This window comes from Bidens hawaiensis, unplaced genomic scaffold (assembly GCF_021521415.1).
Source record: "Bidens hawaiensis isolate Kalapana, Puna unplaced genomic scaffold, B.hawaiensis_p1.1 tig00021495_1, whole genome shotgun sequence".
Taxonomy (NCBI): domain Eukaryota; kingdom Viridiplantae; phylum Streptophyta; class Magnoliopsida; order Asterales; family Asteraceae; genus Bidens; species Bidens hawaiensis.
In genome coordinates, this window is record NW_027493332.1 from 66490 (window position 1) to 81637 (window position 15148).

A 15148-nucleotide genomic window follows, 5' to 3' on the forward strand; every position below is an offset into this window, starting at 1 on the left:
CTATCGAAGACACCACAGATTCAGATACCGATTCATACGTGTCAGCCGACCAGACCGTTCCAGTTGAAATTCCTCCAGCTAAACCAAGTGTGGTGGAATCTGTTCCCACACCTCCCTCAGAAGAAGAAAATCAAGGTGTAGCTAAGGAATCTAACGCAGAGGTTGCTCAAGTTGAACAAGTTCAGAATGAAGCTTCTGGCCACACCGACTCAACTTCTGTTCCAGCCATCGTTGTACCTTTCTATGACAACCTATGGGAGGCAACACCACTCAAGAACATTTGGTTGATCAACAAGAAGATGCCAGTGATCCTCAACCAAATGTTCCTGTTAATGTGACTGCTGTCTTTCATCCCATAGAGAGCTTATCAGTGGAACTCAAGGCAACACCAGTCGAGCATGTCGAGCAAATTCCTCAATTAGCGATCCATCGCCGACATCCGACTGAGAATATAATTGGAGATCCATCAGCTGGCGTTCAAACACGTAGTACTTCTGGTAACATTAACAGATGTCTTTTTTTCTTGTTTTATTTCACAGGTTGATCCCAAGGACTATCGACTCGCATTGAAAGAAAATTCTTGGGTTGAAGCCATGCAAGAGGAGCTGTTACAGTTCAAGAAGCTGAATGTTTGGAGGCTAGTGAAGAAACCAGAACATAAGAAACCGATTGGAACGAAGTGGGTGTTCCGAAATAAAAAGGATGACAAGGGGGTTATCATCAGAAATAAAGCCCGGCTTGTTGTGCAAGGCTTTTGGCAACGTGAAGGACTTGATTACGATGAAGTTTATGCACCTGTAGCTAGATTAGAGGCAATTCGTATCTTTCTGGCCTACACCTCGTACATGAACTTCAAAGTATATCAAATGGACGTAAAGATCGCTTTCTTGTACAGAAAGGTTAAAGAAGAAATCTACGTCAGCCAACCTCCAGGTTTTGAAGATCCAGACCGTCCTGATCATGTCTGTCGTCTTGACAAGGCACTTTATGGTTTTCACCAAGCACCTTGTGCCTGGTATGCCACAGTGGCTGACCATTTGGTGAAGAATGGGTACAAAAGAGGAATTGTCGATCAGACCCTCTTTGTCAAGAAGGTTAAGGGTGATCTAATTCTGGTCCAAGTGTATGTTGATGACATTATTTTCGGGTCCACGAATGAGAATATGTGCAAGGAGTTTTCTGAGGTAATGCAGCAGCGATTTGAGATGAGTTTCTTGGGGGAGATGACGTTCTTCCTTGGCCTACAAGTTGAAAAAAAGACGAACGGTACTTTGATTCATCAGGAAAAGTACGTTCATGACATTGTTCAAAAATTCGGATTCAATGACTCAACTGCCTTCATGACACCAATCGCTACAAGACCAGTCCTCGCTCCTGATCCATCGGGAAAGCCAGTCGATCAGTACATGTATAGGTCCATGATTGGCTCACTGATGTATCTCACTGCAAGCAGACCGGACATCATGTTCCTTGTTTACCAGTGTGCCAGATATCAGTCAGATCCAAGAGAGTCCCATATGACCGTTGTCAAACGTATTTTCAGATACATGAAGGGAAAACCTCGATTGGGACTTTGGTATCCAAAAGAGTCTCCCTTGGAACTTCATGCATTTACTGACAGTGATTATGGGGGGTGCAATTTAGACAAAAAGTCAACATCGGGAGGATGCCAATTCCTGGGAAACCGGTTGATCTCATGGCAGTGTAAGAAGCAAGTCACTGTGTCCACTTCAACCGCTGAAGCCAAGTACATCGCCGCATCCAGTTGCTGCTCACAAGTTATTTGGATCCAGCATCAGATGCTGGATTACGGTTTGAATTTCAATGATACCACGATCAAATATGATAATGATGTTGCTGTGGCGATTGTTAAAAACCCGGTCCAACACTTAAAGACAAAGCATATTGACATCCGAAAGCATTTCATTCGCGATTGTTTTGATCGTAAGCTTGTCAACATAAAAAGGGTTCATTCTGATTTTAACATTGCTGATCTCTTTATAAAAACATTTAGTCGTGACCGGTTTTCATTTAGTCGTGACCGGTTTTTATTTCTCGTTGAATCTTTGGGCATGATTTCTTTTGAGTAAATTTTATCTTTTATTTTAAAATTGTAAATATTTTAAAAATATATCATAATTTTAGAGGGAGAAAATGAGTTAATATTAACTCGCCAAAAAGATTTTGAATTTACGTTATAAAAACCAAAATCGAGTCATTTGACTTAACAAAAAGATTTTAATTTTTATATAATATTAATTTCATCTTTACTCCTATTTTAAGAAATTTTAAGAAAATTCAAAAAGGATTTTCTCGCTTAGAGGAAGGTCCTGCTTAGAGTGAGTCAGATAGCTAAAATTTTCAATCAAGAATTTGATCCGGCATTTTGGAAAATGATAGTACATTGGCATGTAATGATCCTAGCACGTGAAAAGAGTAAATCAAAAGGCTACAAGGTCACTCATAGATGTGTAGATAGGCTTGACAAACAAGCAAGTGTTGGCTGATATAAACCTAATTCTTGCCGGTGCTAGTGGCTATACAATTATGATGCGGTTGCATGATTCCGTTAAATTCATACCTATGAAGGTTCAAATGTAATTACACATGTCATACCCAAGCCTCTCTATACCTGATCACAGTTATCTTATGAAAACTTGTATGTGTCATTTTTAATTCTTACTGAGTCAGAAAAGCGTTAAGTAAAGAAAAGAAAAAGAAAAACAAAAGAGTCAGAAAAGAAAAAGAAAAAGAAAAGAAAAGGAGTCAGTTCAAGAAATTTTAACTTCTGCTTTATTTCTTCATTTATTTTGACTCAAGCCTTGGACTTTCTACGTTTGTAGTCATACAAGATCTGATTGTTAAGGCCCTGAGTCTTCTGCTTTGTTTTATTTTCTTTCTTTTGTTCAAGCCTTGGACTTTCTGTGCGCGATAATATGGTATTATCCGACCTGATTGTTATGGCCTGAACTTCTGCTTTGTTTTAATCTTTCTAGATCGAGTCAATTGTACAAAGAGTCAAGTGTTCAAAGTAAAAGTGTCCAAAGTGTTAATAAGTGCACTGTGATCAACTAAGAAAGGTTTAAGTCAAGTTGAGGTGATATGTCAACACAAACTAGGCCCGAGATATGATGGAATCAGTAACAGGTCTGATTAAGTGGGGACCACACAAGTTCCATGCCTAATTAAACCTTAAATGTATCACGTTAACATCAAAACACTTGTCAAGTTAAACAAGTAGACAATATCTACAATCGATGATGAACTTGTGTCACAATAATATCAAAATGGAAACACGATCTAGGGCTTTACAAATCAATATGATTCCATGTCACGATCATTCTTTGTGAATTGATAAATGAAAATAATCATGTAAATTAATTCCATATTAACTTTATGTTTAAATATGTTTTTATTTTGTTTTATTTTGTTTTGTTTTTATTTTCTAAAATATTATTTACTTTAGCATTTTAATATCTTATGTTTTAATTTTTAATTTTAATTTTAATTTTATTTTAATTTTTATTTATTGTTAATCTTATTTTTATTCTTCTTTATTTTAATTTTATTTTAACTTTACTTTTATTTAAGTTATAATTTATTTTTGTTTTATTCTGTCAAAGAGATCGCTTTTGCAAACGTTAACAGTTACGGACCGACAAAAGAAAAATTGAAAAACAACAAAGTGTTTGGATTCGGTGGTTAAATATTTTTCGGGTTTGAGTTAGTAAATATTTTTAAAGACCGAGGACTGAGAGTGTATTTTCGGTGAATACTCGCGATGTTTTGACCTTATCGTGAGATAGGCTGACCCTATATATAAGGGGGACCGAAAATATCTTTCACTATTCACTCAAACCTTTCATCTTACACTCTCTCTTTCTCTCTCTACCTTTCCTCTCAAACCCTAACTCCATCTTCAGATCTACAATCAATCCGGCCTCCTTATCACGTTTTGATCATGAATCTGGAACCCACACCCATGGTATAACATCATCATCATCATCCAATCTTCATCTTTTCTTTATGGGTTCTTGCAGATCTAGCGACGGAAACCGTCGCCATATCTTGTGGTGGTTCTTCAAATCTGTTGAGATTATCATGCTTAGCAACTGTCAATTAGGCCTATAGATCATGAATATCATCTTTAATTGCTAGTTTTAGGTTTGATTTTGTAAGTGGTAGATCTAGGGTTTGTTCGGACATTCTAGAGTCCGATTGACTAGGTAAACCAAAGGGTTTTGGCCTCAAACTCTTCATAAAGCTAATTCGGGTCAAGGCGATTAGCTAGGAAGAAAAATGGATCAAAAAGGGGCAAAGTAACTTTTTCGCATAAAGAGGGTCTTTCGCTTCACATGCTTTATGCGAAGCGAATAAGATTTCTATTTCGCTTTGCATCTACATGCGATGCAAAATGATTTTCTTGTTCGCTTCGCATCAACATGCGATGCAAAATATCATCTTGGTTCGCATCGCATAGCCCCCATGCGAAGCGAATAAGAATCTCTTTCGCTTCGCACGTCCGTGCGAAGTGATTGGAATTTTTTATTCGCTTCGCACTCCTATGCGAAGCGATTGGGATCCCTAGTTCGCTTCGCTTAGCCATGCGAAGCGAAATGAAAGCCCATGCGAAATTCCTAGGTGAAATTCCAACACTTAGAAAATTTTTCAGATTTCTGGACCGATTGGCTACTGGACTGTTTTGACAAATATGGATTGTTGGACTGTTTTGGACATACAAACTTAATATATTTTGGAGTCATTAACTTATTAAAAGACTAAAATCAACTTCTTGACTCATTAATACTAAATTGTATATATCAATTAATTAACAATAAGTAATTAATTAAACTAAGTATTTTGTACATACTTTACCATTTGTATATAACTCGTATGTTATCTTGGTTAAAATTTAATGATGATTCACATGATCTTAATGCATAATTTCAGGCACATAATTTGTATTGTCTTCTCGAGGAACCAAAAGATAAGAAGGACAAGGTGTTCACCTCAATGATCTGGGGGCTAAGGCAGTCACCCCTTGAGTATGCCATCACTGCTAACCCGGCCATCTACACAAAATGGGTTACAGAATTCTCGGCGTTCGCAACACCTGCAGATGATGCTCTTTCTATCAACACAAAGGTGGCAGGTAAGACTTTGAAGATCACGGAAGACGACATCAGACGTGCATTGAAGATAAAAGGCGAGCCTGGCTATTTGTATGAGAAAGGTGATAGGGCTAAGCTGTGTGAGTTTGTGACGAGAATGGGATATGATACAGAATGGAAAAGTTTGGAGAAGAAACACTTGCCACCTTATTGGATATTCCTATTCCACATAGTGACTCATTGTATGTCGGACATACGTGGCGGTTTTGATAGCATGAGGGTTGATTGGGTGCAGATTATGTATACAATAACAACCCAGGAGAAGTTCAATTACTCTCGGCGGTTGTTCTTGTGCATGATGGCCAATGCAAAGAATGAGTCAACATGGCTAATGTATCCAAGATTTGTGCAACTCTTGCTTGATGATATGATTCCAGATGCACCCAGACCACCTCACAAGAAGGCTAAAGATAAGAAGTCACTGCCCGAGCCGTACCATGTCAATGAAATCAGGCAGTCGATATTGGAGTTCTGTTGAGTACGAAAGGGAAGGGTCATCAGTATCAAGGAGAGAGACCGGGACCCAAGTTTTGGTTGTTTGAGGAAACTGAGCCTGCTGGGGATGAGGCTAAAGTGGAAAGTGGGGAACATGTACCGTCTGAGCCGGAGGTTGAGGCTGAACAGGGTGACTCATCTGAGGAGGCACCTGAAGACAGAACGAAGGCAAAGCATGACTTGAAGCGGAAGGCTACCGACAAGCCTTCTGTTGGTGACTCTTTGGGTAAAGAAAAGGCTGGTGAAGAAGAGGAGGAAGAGGAACGTCAGCCCTTAAAACGTTTGAAGAAGCTTGCGGACTCCCAGAAGTCTTCCAAGCTCGTTGTCAAGCTTTCTACTAAAGGGAAGCCTTCCTCCACCCCTGACCCACAAGTAGTTTCACCTAAGGCCTTAGCTAAAATCCTTAGAGACCTAGATGTAGCCAAGATTAAGGTTTCTATCTACAAGAAACCCAAAACCCTACTCAAAGCCAAAGCCAAACCAAGAAAAACCATGTTACATGACTCACTCGATGAATCACCTGAACCCTCACCAGAAGACCAACCAATATCCACTTTCTTACCACAAATACCACCTTCACCACCTCAATCCCAACCACAAACAACCACACCACCCGAACAACCTACACAAACCGAACCCTTAACAACCTCGCCATTCAGCTCAGCCATCTTTAGCTCGCCCATCAAATCAACAAGCCTATGAAGCCAAACTATTATTTCCTCACCACCAACACAACCACCATCATCAACCTTAGAACCAAGAGCCTACACACCATTATTCTCAATGACCTCACCACTACCTACCCTATCCATTACCCTACCTTTCCAAACCACATCACCACCCATCCTCTCCGATAAACCTCCAACCACTATCCTTTCACCAAAGCCCATCGCCAAAGGAAAGTCTTCGACCCCTCCAGGTACGCTGATCCTATCCTCGATAGGATCATCGCCCTAGAGGAATCAAACGCGAAAAGGGCTGAGCGTGAGCTGGTGCTTCTTGAGTATATATAGAATCAGAAAAGAGAAGAAGTTGAAGATGCCAAAGAGAAGGAGAAGTTGCTGTCAAGGGTTCAGATCTTGGAAGAATAGAAAGAGCTAAATGATGCTCTCATAGAAAGTCAACGACTCTTGATCAATCAACTCCAAGGTCGGATTCAAAATCAACACAACTACTCAACACAGAAGCACTGCAGAATGCCAATCTGAGGGCATCCCACTCTAAACTGGGAGACAAAGTGGAAACGCTAGAAAAAAAATGTACCTACTGCCACTGCACTTGAAGCCCGTCTATTCAAGAAGGTTGAAGATGCCACTACCTCTGCTGATGTTAAACGAGAAGCTCTAGAGTCCAGAGTCTTAATGCTCGAGGTACAGTTAGCATCATCCTCCTCTCTCGGTACACTTATTGATGAAAACACTGAACTAAGAACCGAGATTAAGGCTATCCGAGCTAAGGTTGCACAGCAGGAGCGTCTCAATGAGCTCTAATTGAAGATCAATGAAGAGATGAACGAGAAGTACAAGGCAGCCTCTGAGCTAATCGGAATGCGTGATGATGATTTTGCCACGCTCGAGGCCCGTCTTGATTCTGTTTTTGGAACTTGGAGGAAATCTGCTACTGTGGCACAACTGGGTGGATCCCAATCTACCGCCGGTCCAAGTGTGGCCGTGCGTGCTGAACAGGTTGGTGGATCGGAAGAAGAGGCGACTGTGGGTCGGGTTGCACCACAGATCGGCCAGGCTGCAAGCGTTGTAGGTACCAGCTTGGGGATGTCTCATGTTGAACAGTCTCAACCCCAAGCTGGTGGAGATGGAGACGGAAATGATGGTGATGATGAAGATGATAGTGACGATGAAAGTGATGATGACGAGGATGAATATGATGACGTGGACGACAATGTCCACGACGGTTTTGATGAGGATGATGATAATTATGACGGAGGTGACGGTGGAGACGGAGGAGCCGGTGCAGCGGGAGGTGGAGGTGGAGTTAACACTCAATCACCTCCACATGCTCAATAAACATATCAAGACCCTGCTGCACACGACTCTGCTGGCAAGGTGAGGCAGGACGACTCCAGAATTGAAGACATATATAAAGAGTTGTTTCCTGCAGGTAATGTTGCAGGTATGATGGATGACTTTACTGAAGCCTGGAAAACTCTTGAACCAGTTCAATCTCATGTGGCTGAGGAACCTGAAGATGATTTCTACATCAACTACTCACCAAATCAAGATACACCACCTATTCAAGCAACTTCAGAAGCACCTGCAAGCGCTCCTGTCATTGATCCAGCCACCGATTTGTCACAAGCAACACATAAAAAGAAACGGAAGACACATCTCGTGACAAGTCGTGCCAGCACCCGTACCCTCAACTACTTCTATCACGACGACTCTTTGATTGTATATGCAAAATACAATCGTGTGAACAGTAGTTGGGCAATTAGAAGATAAAACGGAGATCTCATCTACCTCGTCCATAAAGAGCTAAGTACTCTACCTGAACTCGACATCAATTATCTTCGAAAAGCTGTGGGTACGGGGGAATATGATGATACTTTGGAAGGCTGGGTCACCACTCATCTCCATCACCAGTCGAAAGTGGGGTGCAAGGATTTTGAAGTCAATAAGGGTCGGAAGTTCAAGAACCCAAGAGAGATTGACCCAGCCACCGGAGAGCCTCGCATAATGTGGAGGTATAGGGCACCAAAAGACAGTCATATCCTTTATCATGGTGAACCCTACATTCCAAACACTCTCCGAAAATTCATTGGCTGGGAATTTGATAACACCACGGGTGAAGCCGTCATACACTGCCGAAACATGCATGACATTCGTGTATTTGACGAGCACGAGCTGATGGGTCTGCACAAGGAAGACGTACTAAAGCTCAACAACTCACCTTTGGGCACTGTCGAGGACCTTGGACTTCAGAACACGGACCGGATAGTTGAAGCATTCAACAAGTTTGTCAAGAGACTTATTGAACTTCCACTTTCCGAGGACGAATTCTTGGAGTATGATACCGACAGTTTCCAATACTCAAGACTAGAGGGAGATTGTTAGGTCCCGTTTTGCATGTCTAAGTCTTTTGTATTGGAAGTTATGTATTTGTGTATGTTTTGGGCTTGTAATGTTATTTTTGAATGTATTGGGCCTTGGTCCACTGTAAAGAAACCCATTGAGCATTAGTGAATATAAGCACTTCTCATGCATGCTTCCCTATAAATAGGATACATGCCATGAGAAGAAGAAGCCTTTTGTCAATTTGTCTTTCACATCTTTCTTTCTAGTTCTCTCTTACTCTCACTTCTCACGTCCGAACATAAACACTCAAGATCCGAGACGAAAGGTAGCTTGGTGTGATATTCCACTAGCACTGAGTTTGGTTGATCCAAGAATAGTTGTTAGATCCACCCGCGTTGGGACCTACACATGCAACAAAATCGAATTTTTTACACGAAAAATCACAATTGGAATTCAAATAACTTAAGGGGTTAACAATTTCAATCCCAATATCTAGTACCAAACGAAAACTAGTTGATCGTAATGCATGAACCTTTCACCCGGAGAAGATCACGGGTTGAATAGCCACTCATGCTCATCATAAGATCTTCAATCCATTTTGTTGCCAAGCTAGCATGAAGGAGTAAATTGAATCCGGGCCTCCGAAAAAACTTGTGTGCGTCTGTTGTAGCCTCAGAACCGTCTCCTCTGTTATGCAAGACCTAAAAAAACCGACTTAGAAACCTCTTTATGAATCTCACTATTAGTTAACGCAAATCACACCGAATAATGCCTTTCACCATTCATAGTTGCCTCACATATTTCCATCCGTGTGTTTTTCACATAAGAATTTGATATTAGCAAGAATACGTGTAAAACCCGAGCTTTCATTATATACTGAATTTGTTCTTTAAGCTTGCTTCATGTTGAACCTATATTATTACAAAAACAACTCAATGAAATTGCATTCCAATAAATATATAAACTAAAAATGCAACATTAATAACAATTAGTTACAACCAAGCACCCACTTATCAATATCCATGATGTCAAAGGATATTAGCGTACTTTGTTTCATCTTAGCTTATGCCACATACAAATATCACATACACATGCACTTAGCACATTTATACACATAAACATGTAGATAGGCATATCATATGTATAGCATACACATAAGCACGTACACATACACATATACATATCATATACATAATATCACATACACATACTCACATATCACATGCATAGGCACGCATATACACATATATGCATAGTGGCAAAGTATATTGGTGGCCCGGGTCTTTCACCCCCCTTCCCCGGGTGCGTTTTCATCCAAGATTTGCCAATATACATATATATACGAATGTATGATATGATTATGTTAAATTGTAAGTTGTGTTTTTGTGTGTGTATATATATATATATATATATTATGTGTGTGTGTGTAATATTTGTGTATGATATAAAATAGCATCATCTACGGTCCGAAGCATTAAGCATTCGTTATCAAAGTACAGGGGTCGTAGTGTAAATAGTTGAAAGTATGTTTAATTCATACTAAAACATGTCTGTAAAGTCTAGGGGTTAGAGTATCCATATGTAAAGTTTGTAATTGTAAAAAACGTGTCTGTATCTTGTTGCTCTTGAAAGGTTGCAACCCTAAACATCATGCCTTTTGGTTATTCTAAATAGGGGCAACAATCAGAACGTTTAGTCAATACAATCCAAGTTTAAGTTATTCAATAAAGATTGTTGTTCATATTATCATTGTTCATCTTATTTCTATTATCAATTCATTATCAAAGATCCATATTGGACCAACAATTGGCATTAGTGCATTAGGATTTCAAGATTGATTGCTAGATTGAACAATTAAGGATCAACAGTGGGCAAATCCATGACCAGAAAAAATATTCGGGCCATAAAAGAAATAGCAGTAAAAGTTTCCGGCGAATTCCATTTTTTCGGCAAGATATTTTGGGAAAAATTGAACAACGGAAGTTATTAACGGTGTTCTCCGAATATATATTGAAGTTCCGGAAAAGAAAGAAAAGCGGTAGAGGTGTTTTATGATGAAAACGTTTTTCCGGTGAGGATTCCGGCGAAACGCATTTTTCCGGCAGGTCGTTTTCGGGCAGAATTTGAAAAGTAGATTGGTGTCTGTATGTTTCGGCAGTGGATTGCAAGGTTTCGGCACAAGAAAAAGGCAATTGTTCGATTTATTCGGCGGTACATGGCTTTCCGGCGAACCCGGTTTTTCAATAATGAAATTCTTGTTATATTCTTGTGCAACGGCTGCTTTTTCTGAAGAATACGCTTAGGATTAGTGGCGGTGGTAATTCCGGTTTCAACATTCAACAAATAAGGATTAAACTTGTTTTGGGTAGCAGTGCGATTTTCCTGTAGTATCAAAAGTGCGTCGGCGTAGAATATTCCGGCGGAGGTAATCGGAAGTCAAGAGGCAGCTTGGTAATTCTGTTTGCTGGCCGTTGTAAACCCGGCGATATCTGGTAAATAATGGCTGACACAACGGTAGTTCGTTCATGTATGAATCAGAAACCAAGTTTAAAGATCAAAGTTGATCTATCCCAATGAAAAAAGGAGTTTTGTTGAAGGACCAAACCAAAGAAAAATATACAGGGACTAATTCGGTTTTGTCAGTACGTATAACACGTTTTTCAAAAAATAAAATTCGATTAAGGAATAATCGAAGGTGGCTGAAGGAATTGTATTCGCAGGTTTTCGTTTAATACAAATTCAGGTTTGCAAATTATATTCTTGAATCATTGTATTTATTAGTATATAGAACCAAGTAGGTTTGTCTATAAGGAGTGTGAAAACCTTAGTCAGTCAAGGTGAAAGTTATACGATTTGATAAGATGTCAGATTCGAATACTCCTCCGAATAACAACGCACTGGTAACACACAAAGGGGTAGGATCGATATCCCATTATCAATGCCCAACTTTAAAGTCTACAAATTATACGGTTTGGTCAATTCGAATTAAGATAATTCTTGAGGTGAACGAATTATAGGAAACGACTGAACCTACTGAAGCTACGTAACCAGATGTTCAAAAGGACAAGGCGATGATTGCGTACCTGTATCAAGCTATACAGGAGGTTGTCATTTTGCAAGTGGCAAGTTGCAAAACGACAAGAGAATTGTGGGAAGCATTGAAGAAAAGACATTTCGGTGTTGAACTAATACAAAAGGTTCGTTTACAATAATTAATGGTGGAGTTCCAAAATGATGCAAATGAAAGAGGACGAGTCAATAGACACCTTCATGGAAAGGATTAACACGTATACTACTTAGGATAGTGAATTGGGAAAATCCTTGGATGAACCCATGCTCGTACGGAAACTCTTAAAATCCGTACGAGACCGGTTTATCTAGATTGTTACATCTATAGAACAGAGTACCGACATAGATGAAGTTTCAATTGACGAAATCGTCGGGAATTTGAAGACTTATGAAGAGCAGATAAGGCTCAAGAAAGAAGCCCTAAAGACGTTCAATATAGATTGTGTACACACGCCACGACAACAATTCAGACCAAGATAAGCAATTTGAAAATCGTGGATGAGAAAAGTTTAACCCATCAAAAGGGAAATGGCAGGATAAGCAAAATCTTAAGGAAGTGGGCTCATCAAGCAGACCTAGGACGAACAAGAGTTGGAAGAAGTTCGACAAGAGAAAGGTCAGATGTCACAAATGTGAGAAATTTGGACACTTTCAAAGGGAATGTCCACAAAGGAATGTTGGTGAAGCACAGTCATACTTGGTGCAAGAAGATGAAGAACCAATACAGATCTGTGATGCTTGTGTAATAGGAAAACTCAACAGAGATCCATTTCCAAATAAGGCTAAGTTCATGTCTATAAAACCTTTAGACTTGGTCTATGGAGATCTTTGTAGTCCTATATCCCCACCAACACATTCGGGAAAGAAATATATATTCCTACTTGTAGACGATTGTCTCATTACATGCGGGTTTATTTCTTAGTCTCGAAGGATCAAGCATTTGAGTTATTTAAAGAATTCAAAGAAAAGGTGGAGTCAGAATTACAAACCAAGTTAAGGATGTTAAGGACTGATAGAGGAAGAGAATTTACGTTAAATGATTTCAATTAGTATTGCAAAGGAAACGGCATTGCAAGGCAATTAACATCACCTTACTCGCCACAAAAAATGGAGTAGTTGAATGAAGAAACACGACGATGTTATCTACTACTCGGAGCATGCTTAAGGCAATGAAGATGCCTCAGAATTTCTGGGGAGAAGCATTTAGGCACGCAATATTTGTACTAAATAGAGTCTATACGAAAGCTCTATTGGATAAAACACCGTACAAAGCACTAACTGGAAGGAAGCCAAATCTAGGAGACTTAAAGACTTTTGGTTACACGGTATATGCCAAGGTAATATCATCTCACTTGAAGAAATTAGATGATAGAAGCACGCCTATGGATTACTTAGGTGTGGAGGAAGGATCAAAGACATATACGCTATATGATCTGGCAAAAGATAAGATTTGTATAAGTCGTGATGTTAAGTTCGTGGATAATAAATTTTGGAATTGGGATAGCTATATCAAAGAGAAAGGTACAACAGAGAAGCATTGGAAAAGTTTTGTCATGGATTTGATGAAATTAAAACAGTACCGGTGAATCCCAAGATTCACGAAGACAATAACCATGAAGGAGAAGTTGGTAATCAAACTCTCCTGTTACCCCTCCAGCATACTCCTATGAACCTATATCAAATGAAGAGGAAGAGGTTCATGAGATGACTAGGAGTTCGCATCATGAGTTTGATCATATCCTAAATGAGATTTTAGGAGGATATCACAAGTGCAAAAGGATGCACCAACAAGACGATTAAACATGGATGATTTGGAAGAGCTTATGATGGTGGAGGAAGAACTGCGTAATTACAAGGAAGCATCTACCGATGACGATGGATTGAAGCAATGAATGTTGAATTGGACTCAATCAACAAGAATAACACATGGAAGTTGACTACTTTGCTAAGAGGTCATGAGGCGATGGTCTAAACTGGGTGTTCAAGAAGAAGAAAGATGATAAGGAAACATTGTGAAATATAAGACAAGGTTAGTAGCAAAAGGTTATATTCAAGAACATGGTATAGATTTCGATGAAGTATTAGCATCAGTTACACGTGTCGAAATTATTCGATTAATCTTAGCCTTGGCAGCCCATCATAGCTAGGAAGTACATCATCTAGATGTAAAGTCAGCATTCTTAGACAGAGAATTCAAAAAAGAGGTCTATGTCTCACAACTTGAGGGTTTCATAGAGCCTAAGAATGCGGGAAAAGTATACATGCTTACTAAAGCATTGTATAGACTAAGGCAAGCACCATGTGCTTGGAATATGAAGTTGGATCAGAATTTGAAGTCGCTGAACTTCAAGAAATGCAATCTAGAACAAGCAGTGTATACAAAGAAGACGAAGGATTCTACACTGATCATTGGAGTTTATGTTGATGACTTGATAGTCATGGGTACTCCAAAGAAGGAAATGGGCTTGTCAAATCTTAAATGGAAGATAAGTTTGAAATGCACGATCTTGGATTGCTAGCATATTATCTAGGGACTGAAGTTACCTAATTCGGGGGTGAGATTGCAATAAAGCAGACATGATATATCAATAAAATTCTGGAGGTTAGTGATATGGTAAACAGTAATGAGACCAAAATTCCCATGGATTCGGGTACAAAGTTAACCAAGACTGAGGGAGGCACGCATGTAGACTGTACTCAATACAGAAGTCTGATTGGGAGTATAAGGTACTTGTTGCATAAAAGGCATGATTTATGTTACTCAGTGGGATTGCTAAGTAGATTCATGCAAGAACCTATGGATCATCACTTGAAAGCTGTTAAAAAGGTGATACGCTACATCAAAGGAACAAAGGAGCATGAAATCATCTACAAGAAAGGAGGCTGCAAGATAAATGGTTATAGTGATAGTAGTTATAACGTCAACACAGACAAAGGAAAAGGAACTATTATGCTCGTATTCTACTTTGGAAAATCTCCTATAACCTGGTGTACACAGAAGCAACAAACGGTTGCATTAGTATCGTGTGAATCAGAATTCATGGCAGCAACACCAGCAGCATGTCAAGCACTGTGGCTAAAGCGCTTACTTGGAGAATTAACTAGCCGGAAGGAAGAGAAGATAACTCTGAAGGTTGACAACATTTAAGTGATAGCGCTTATGAAGAATTCGGTGTTTCATGGAAGGAGAAAGTAGACACACGTTATCATTTCATTAAAGAGTGTGTGGAAAACGAACACATCAATGTGGAGCATATTAGCGGTGAGTTACAAAAGGCGGATATTCTGGCAAAGACACTCTTAAGACTCAAGTTTGCAACTATGAGGCAAATGCTCGGTGTTCAAGATTTATGACAAGAAGATGATCGTGATTAAGGGGGT

General features: G+C 39.5%; 1 protein-coding gene across 1 annotated transcript; it reads left to right on the top strand.

Moving 5' to 3' along the window:
* Positions 1–14378: 14378 nt before the first annotated feature.
* Positions 14379–14915, top strand: LOC143563521 (secreted RxLR effector protein 161-like). Its single transcript, XM_077051045.1, has one exon. The coding sequence runs from the start codon at positions 14379–14381 to the stop codon at positions 14913–14915; it is 537 nt and encodes a 178-aa protein (XP_076907160.1).
* The last annotated feature ends 233 nt before the right edge of the window (positions 14916–15148 follow it).

What these genes read in the sequence shown, in the direction of transcription:
- LOC143563521 (XM_077051045.1), top strand. Translation starts at nt 14,379, where the DNA reads ATGGTAAACAGTAATGAGACCAAAATTCCCATGGATTCGGGTACAAAG.